The sequence below is a fragment of the Brassica napus genome, unplaced genomic scaffold (genome assembly GCF_020379485.1).
Source record: "Brassica napus cultivar Da-Ae unplaced genomic scaffold, Da-Ae ScsIHWf_715;HRSCAF=1037, whole genome shotgun sequence".
In the NCBI taxonomy this organism is placed as follows: domain Eukaryota; kingdom Viridiplantae; phylum Streptophyta; class Magnoliopsida; order Brassicales; family Brassicaceae; genus Brassica; species Brassica napus.
In genome coordinates this window covers 428-8,771 of record NW_026016769.1, presented here as the reverse complement: position 1 = coordinate 8,771, position 8,344 = coordinate 428, and the positions used below count along the sequence as shown (strand labels likewise).

The window sequence follows — 8,344 nt, the reverse complement described above, 5'->3', positions numbered from 1 at the left end:
TAGTTTCATCTTTTATTTTATCGATCCTACGGCCCAGTTTACTAACCCATATTTCTTATTTACAAGGCCCGTTTATGGAGTAAGTGATTGTATTGTATAACTTGGTTTGTGAATTTCGGAATGAATAATTAAAAGAAATTTGAGCATGTATTTAAGGTAACCGCTCTGCACCCTGTGCGGACATAAGAACATGACCGGCCCGCATTCTTATTCTCTCTCGATTCGTACTTTACGAGAGGGAACACAGTAACGTCAGTATAAAGAGGCATATATTGTGTGTATGTATAATTGCAACATCACAAAATATTTTGTGTGTTTACGAAGATAATTTCATTCAAAAAATGAAATAAATAGTGTATAGTTTTAGAAGTAACAGATTTTATATTATCATTAATTAGAATTGTATTGTATATGTTTTGTAATTCTTTATTTTAGGTGAATAATATTATTTTTTCATAAATAATAAACAAACATTTATGTAGACATATTAAAAGAAAATATAATAAAAATCAAAATATTATCCATAAATAATATAAATTATGAAGTACATTTTTCGATAAAGAAAGTAAATTCAATTAGAAACTTGCAAAAAATTAAATAAATTTTGTAAGCAATTTGACGGGTTAACATTATTTGATAGATTTATAAATTTCTAAATTTTATTGAACATGAAATAATATTAAATTGACATACCGTCATCGGTCTCCTAACTCATCACAACCCATCTAGCAAATACAAAAAATAAATAATTACAACAGTTTATTTATTTTAAAATTTGTATTTGAAAAAAAAAGTAGATTAAAATTACGTGCCATGATTACAAAATATATATTCTGTAAAACTTGTTTGTAGACAACATTCAATATTTTTGTCTCCGGCTTCCATTCTTTACCAGTTATTTGGATTTTTAATCCAGATCTCGACTTAACTCTTGAAAGTGCAACTTTGCCTTGCATTTTGTAAGCATTTTATAAATTATTTTAAAATTATGATAAATTTATTCTTTAAACAACGATAAATAATTTAAAATAAATTAATAAACATTTTTGGATTTTGTAATATTTAAAATAGTTATTATATAATTATATTCGAACACAATTCATCAAGTAGAGTATAAAACTATTATAATTATCTTATATAAAATACCATTCATTGTATTTTATAGTTTATAAATATTAAAAGTAATAAATAAAACATTATCAATCTTTCTATAATTTCGAGAATTAGTTTCTATAAATTGTTATTTGTAATATTCGTTAGATTATATGGCAAGTGATGTTAAATGATTTTAGACTTATCTTAAATTTTTAGATCTAAATTAAATAAATAAAAATTAAAAACAATCGACCAATCAAATTATAACAATTTCTTGAAACTTCACCTATAAACCCCAATCTGCGATAGATCAGTCCACGAGATTCACAAAAAAAAATCTAAATCCCTTATAGGTTGGGTTACTTAAACGTAGATTTGTCAATTTGACATATATGCACCATGTTGGTAAGTTGACCACGATTATTGGTGGAACTAATATCCGGTCTAATAAGAAAAGGTAGATGGTTCGATTATTAATTTTCTAGGTTTTTTTACTGCTTTGAAAATGACCTCATGAATTAAATAAAAAATGAATAATGCTAGCTTACTTATAAGATAGTATATTCAACAAAAAAAATGATATAAGATAGTATTACTAAATGATATTATGTAATACTTTCCCCGGACTATATTCAACAAAAAAAGAGAAAGTACTAAAGAACATCTTCAATAACCGCTTTAACTTGGCGAAGCTTCTCAGCATGTTCAAGGTCTTCTGGATCACTATCACTCTCACGACCTGGTCTACATATAAAAAAAGGAAGACCATATTGCCGTTACCAGTATTCAACACATGGAAAGGATAGATCAGACATGCTTTTTGGAGACAAGACACAAAGAAATTGAGTTCATGGTTCTATCTTGTACGGGGAACTAACATTCTTGTTGCATCTGATAGGTCTTGCAACTGTACTGCACTTTTTAATTTGTCTACAAAAAGAAAAAAAATATATAAAATGAATCAAGACTCTGATAAAAGATGGATGACAGAAAAGCTGGAGCCTCTCGCACCTCAGCTCTTGGCTTTCCACCATTGTACTTCAGCATCAAGTTTAACAGTTTCTCCTCTGTAACATTTAGTTTCACTTTCTGTTTTGGAGTTCGATCGCCACTGTCATGTAATAACAAAATTTTAACAGATAGAAGTATAGAGGAGATAGAGGAGATAAAGGTGATTTATATGCTAAGAAAACATACTGTCGAATAACAGCATTGACACAACGTAGCTTTTCTGAGTTCACATTGCCTTGGCGGGTTAGTCCTTTATTAGGCTGTACATGTTTATTGAACTTCCAAGGCAAAGTGGGTGGCAGAGTCGATGAAAGATGAGGAGCCTTTGCGTTTAAACACATTTTTCTTAGCACACAAGCAACATCGTCGTAATACCTTAATAGTATGAGAGGAGAGATTTGTGAATAATACTTTAAAGAATGAAAAGAGAATGTTTGTATTTTAAGACCTTGGGTGTCTCCTATATATATACAGTCGATTTATTTCTTATATTAATAACGCACAATATTTTGCACAATAAATAATGAAATCGTTTAAAGAAAGATATTAAATGTGTATTGTCAAAAAATGATTTGCATATGATATGATTTTAACTTGCGCATGTAAGTTATTAAAAACAAAAAATCTAATTAGAAACATTAAAATATTTTGTAAGCAATGTAATAAATACGATATCAACATGCGCAAGTTTACCGTTTGAATAATAAGGAATTTTTTAATATTTGTCATAATTCTAAATCTTGCCCAAGGGTAAACTAAATCGATAATATTTAATGATTTCAACTTGCGCAAGTAATCCATATTGTGAATAAGTGATTTGCATATTTATTGATTTCGACTTGCGCAAGTAATCCATATTAGAAAGGTAAGTTATTAAAAACAAATTTTGTCAATAAGTTATTTGCATATTTAATGATTTCAACTTGCGCAAGTAATCCGTATTAGAAATGTAAGTTATTAAAAACAAATAACCTAATTAGTAGGGGTGGGCACTTTACCCGATATCCGAAGTGGCACCCGAACCCGATCCGAAAATGCATGTCAAGTTTTTTATTTAAAAAATTAACAAAAAGTTACAACCAAATTTTTTTTTTTAAATAACTAAATTAATGTCTCTTTAGTTTTAAATTTTTATGTCCAAATCTATAAACCATTCAATCTATTAAAAATAAAAAATTAGTTAACTGAAAGTTATATTTTTAAATATAAGAAACTTGAGAAATGAAAATTTTAATTTTTTTTTCAAAATCTAAATATCCGAACCCGATCTGAAATAACCGAATCCGAACTAAAAATACCCGAACGGGTTCTACACCTCTATACCGAAATACTCGAAAATCCAAAATACCCGATCCGAACCCGAACTGGTACCCGAACGCCCACCCCTACTAATTAGAAACATTAAAATATTTTCTAAGCAAATGTAATTAATATGATATCAATATGCGGAAATTTACTTTTGAATAATAAGGAAAGTTTTTAATATTTGTCTTAGTTCTAAATCTTGCCCAAGGCTAAACTAAATCGATAATTATTATCTCCTAGCTATATATGGGCTTAACGAAATCGACAATAGTTTTGGGCTTGTCTACTTAAGCGATTGATTAAAATAAATAAAAAATAAAATTCAAAAAAATCGACCAATAGAATTATAACAATTTTTCTGAAAAGCTCTATATTAATGTCATATCAGCAGAAATCACTAATATGACATCTCTTTTAATGTATAGGAGAATGTATTTCTTATTGTATTCTCATAGATAAGCATGAGATGTGTAAAAACGCTTTTGTGTGATTTATCTTTTGAGTAAGTTTGATCCAGAACTTTACATTCACTCTGCACAATAAACACACAAAATGATATTGTTAATAACCTAACCATACAATTTCCATGAATATCAAACATAACTGAAATAGAAAATGAAAAAAAGTAAACTGAAAAACCTTTTTATATAGCGTATTTTTTCAATTTTCATAGATTTTAAATCATAAACAAATAATAAATACTGAATAATTAGTGGATTACTTGATGGTTCGTTATAAGCCTAACTGAACATAAAATAACTTGAACTAGAAAAATCAAAATTGAATCTGACACAATCTATAAAATATTAAAATGGAGGTCTACGCCATAATGGTTCCACGATCGCATCTCCACCTCTGCGTATTGGTCTAAGCCACGTCTACGATCGCCTCTCCACCTCTGTGCATTGGTCTAAGCCACGTCTACGATTGCCTCTCCACTTTGAGTTTTACTATTTTAGTTTAAGGTCGGATAAAAAAAAAAACCACTTTCTTTGTGGCTTTGAATTATTATTTGCTGCAAGTTCAGTTTGACTGATTTTGTTGATTTAAAAAGCACTAATTTTTCTAAATTTTATCAGAGATTAAACCTTAAAATGATATCTTTTGAACTTTCATTGTGTAATTGAACTCATAGAGAAATGCTGTCTATATATCTTATTACATTGTAGCTGTTTTGGGTTTCCTAGAAGCATAATAAAGATTCGATATTGTTTTGGTTCGGATTTAGTTTATCAAAACATTTCATTTCAAGATAAACCTCAGTTCCTTATCTTCGGTTTTGCTTAGGTGCCTACAGCTCACGATTGGATTCGGTTTTGGCTTTGTTGATGATATCAAGATAATGATGATATCATCTTTCTATGTCTTATGTAATTTTTTAGCTTTGTTCCTTGCACAATGGACAATGGTTTGAGTAGAGAATGTGGTTTCAGAGTTGCTAAAGTCACAATTTCGTTTACTTGGTGTGTTCTGTGGTATGCGTAGTTGTCTGTTTTGTGAACTTCTGTGGCGAGCCTTATGATTCATGACATTTTGCAATGCTTGCATTTAGCTTTAGATGTTGGCTTTTGGTGAAGTTGTGATGTTAGTACACAAATGTTGCCTTACACATGCTGAAATATCTTACACGCTCAAAATATATTTTATTTGAATCATATTTCCAGGATTAATACTGAGGCCAGTGAACCATTAACCGAATCAGGAGAGACTTCTATTCAATATCCGAACACATATATTGTACACACCTAATCTCAATTTAGCTTTCATTCTTCTAATTCCTTCAAAGTAGTATTTTCAATGGTGTGTATTTTAATTATGTATTATTAAGTAAACCTAAAAGAGTTCGGGACCAAAATAGATAATAATCAGAATTATCAAAAATATATGAATATAAAATGTTATTGGCTGAATCAACTTGAACATATATAAAACCCGAATGAGACCTACTGAGCTGAACCTTAAACCCAGAAAAGACAATATGGACCCAACCCAAAGCCCATTAGGGAATCAAGGTACCTAATGTGTTATATATCAATTCGAAATTCCATCAACATTATTATAATGTACAATGTTCATCATGTAAAAGGATTATAACTCAAATAGTAATGACGAGATGCTTGGAATGGTTTGCTGGTACAGCAGTAGAATTGTTGCGGTTAGTGTGGCTTTATACATTGTTGCGGTTAGTGTAGTTTTGTTTTCTACTTAAATGGAAAACCAATAACGCCTCGATGGCTCGATCATACAGACTCTTGATACCAAATGAAGGTTGCATGATAACAATTAAAAGCCAAATATCAATAAAAAAATATTATCTGATACAATAGTTATATTAAGTTATTAACAATGCAAAGGTTCTTGCTTCCCAGCTTTGAAAGAAATTATGGAAAAATAAGGAATAAAGAGGCATATATCAATTCGATCACTCAGGGCTACAAAACAAGGGACTAAAACGCAAAGGTTTCTTGAAACGCAGACGTAATGTAAAACCCAGAGAGTTTATCACACACATAAACGAAATCAAAGGGAAATGAAACAAACAAATGGAGAAAGCAAATATAAAAAATTCATAAAACCCAGCTTTGAGCCTTCTCCCTGAGACAGCTTAGAAGCATTTTCTGTGAACAATTCCTGGACCTGCCTCATCATACTCAGCCTTGGAGATCCACATCTGATGACACCAAAGATATAAACAATCAGCTCCTTTAGTAATATTTGCAGAGTTTGAAAAAAAAATCATGTGAATATATATACCTGCTGGAATGTGCTGAGGGAAGCAAGAATGGAACCACCGATCCAGACACTGTACTTCCTCTCGGGAGGTGCAACCACCTTAATCTTCATGCTGCTTGGTGCAAGTGCTGTGATCTCTTTGCTCATACGGTCTGCAATCCCCGAGAACATAGTTGTTCCACCACTGAGCACAATGTTTCCGTACAAGTCCTTCCTGATATCCACGTCACACTTCATGATCGAGTTATAGGTTGTCTCGTGGATTCCAGCAGCTTCCATTCCCACGAACGACGGCTGGAACAGGACCTCTGGGCACCTGAATCTCTCGGCACCGATGGTGATCACTTGTCCGTCGGGTAATTCGTAGTTCTTCTCGATGGAGGAGCTGGTTTTGGAGGTCTCCATCTCCTGCTCGTAGTCGACAGCGACGAAGGAGAGCTTCTCCTTGATGTCTCTTACAATTTCCCGCTCGGCTGTTGTGGTGAACATGTAACCTCTCTCGGTAAGGATCTTCATGAGGTAATCAGTAAGGTCACGACCAGCGAGGTCGAGACGGAGGATAGCGTGTGGGAGAGAGAAACCCTCGTAGATTGGAACAGTGTGAGACACACCATCACCAGAATCCAGCACAATACCTGTTCAAGGAAGAGACAATCAGCTCTCAGTTTCAAGATCATCAATGACTACAAAGAGAGTTTTAAGAAGTACTAACCGGTAGTACGACCACTGGCGTAAAGGGAGAGAACAGCCTGGATGGCGACATACATAGCTGGTGAGTTGAAGGTTTCGAACATGATCTGGGTCATCTTCTCTCTGTTGGCCTTTGGGTTAAGAGGAGCCTCGGTAAGAAGAACCGGGTGCTCCTCAGGAGCAATACGGAGCTCGTTGTAGAAAGTGTGATGCCAGATCTTCTCCATGTCATCCCAGTTGCTCACAACACCATGCTCAATAGGGTATTTCAAGGTGAGAATACCTCTCTTGGACTGCGCTTCGTCACCAACGTAGGCGTCCTTCTGGTTCATCCCAACCATGACACCGTGATGTCTTGGCCTACCAACAACACTAGGGAAAACAGCCCTGGGAGCATCATCACCGGCGAAACCAGCCTGTACACAAAGTGTATCATCAAAACAAAAGAAACATCAACAGATAGATGAGTGATGAAAAGAGTAAAGAGAGGATAAGTAACTAACCTTGACCATTCCGGTACCATTGTCACAGACGATTGGTTGAATGTCATCAGCCTCAGCCATTTTTTATAAGCTGCAAACACACAAATAGTTGAATACTCTGAAAATGAACCTTGATTAAATCAAGAACTAATCATAAATAACTTCTAATTACGGTTAGTTAAAGTTTGAGAAGCTGCAAGATTATCCTCAATCGCTACTCAAACTTTAACTAACCGTAACAGTTGAGATTTCAATCTAGCCTTAACAGTTAAGATATTTTACAAATGAAAACCAGATGATCTGAATCTGGATCTATCCCTATCGAGATCAAGATCAAAGTCAAACACAGATACAGGTGGCTCCATCGAGCTAAAAGATGATCGGTCAACTCAACTGAATCCATTTCTAGGAATGTTCACGGATCCAAATTCAAGTTCGAGATCGGTCAACTGAAATCGATTTCTAGGAATGTCAACCGACTATAGAGAGTTCACAGATCCAAATTCAAGTTCCAGATCTCTACCAAGTTCCGGAAACAAACATCTAGATCCAACAGATAAAGTAGATCCAGAAAGTATACCTTGGAAAAGAAAGATCGGAAGAAGAAGATGGGATCGAAGAAGAAACGAGGAACCAAGACGATTCCGATCTAAACTTTCTTCTTTCTCTTCTCGCCGGAGATAATAAAACGGCCAAAGAAGGAGGAGAAGTGATGTTGAATTTATAAGGCGGGTTTTATTATCTGTTCAACTTTCTTTTCGGCCATTCAAACAAAAAAAAAGAAGAATCATTTCGGCCACAGGTAAAGATAACGTGACCTGGCTGTCAGACAGCCTTTTCCCTCGTGGTAATTCCTTTTTAAAATTTAATTAGTGATCTCAGCCGTTGGATTAATTAAGATTTAGTTTGTTTTGCTGATATGGCTTGACACTGTGATCGGACTCGGCGTATAATGACATTTCATTTTTCTTTTCTTTCTTTTGTTTATTTAGCTAGTGTTAACCGAGTCAATCCAGGCAACGATGGTC

The 8,344-nt window shown here is 33.5% G+C and overlaps 1 protein-coding gene across 1 annotated transcript; it reads right to left on the bottom strand.

The window, feature by feature from the left end:
• Positions 1-5,803: 5,803 nt before the first annotated feature.
• Positions 5,804-8,112, bottom strand: LOC106451931 (actin-2). Its single transcript, XM_013893921.3, has 5 exons — positions 7,897-8,112; positions 7,338-7,407; positions 6,857-7,250; positions 6,166-6,779; positions 5,804-6,082 (listed from the first exon to the last, which is right to left on the bottom strand). The coding sequence occupies exons 2-5, from the start codon at positions 7,395-7,397 to the stop codon at positions 6,017-6,019; spliced, it is 1,134 nt and encodes a 377-aa protein (XP_013749375.1). The 5' UTR covers positions 7,398-7,407; positions 7,897-8,112; the 3' UTR covers positions 5,804-6,016.
• Positions 8,113-8,344: the final 232 nt, after the last annotated feature.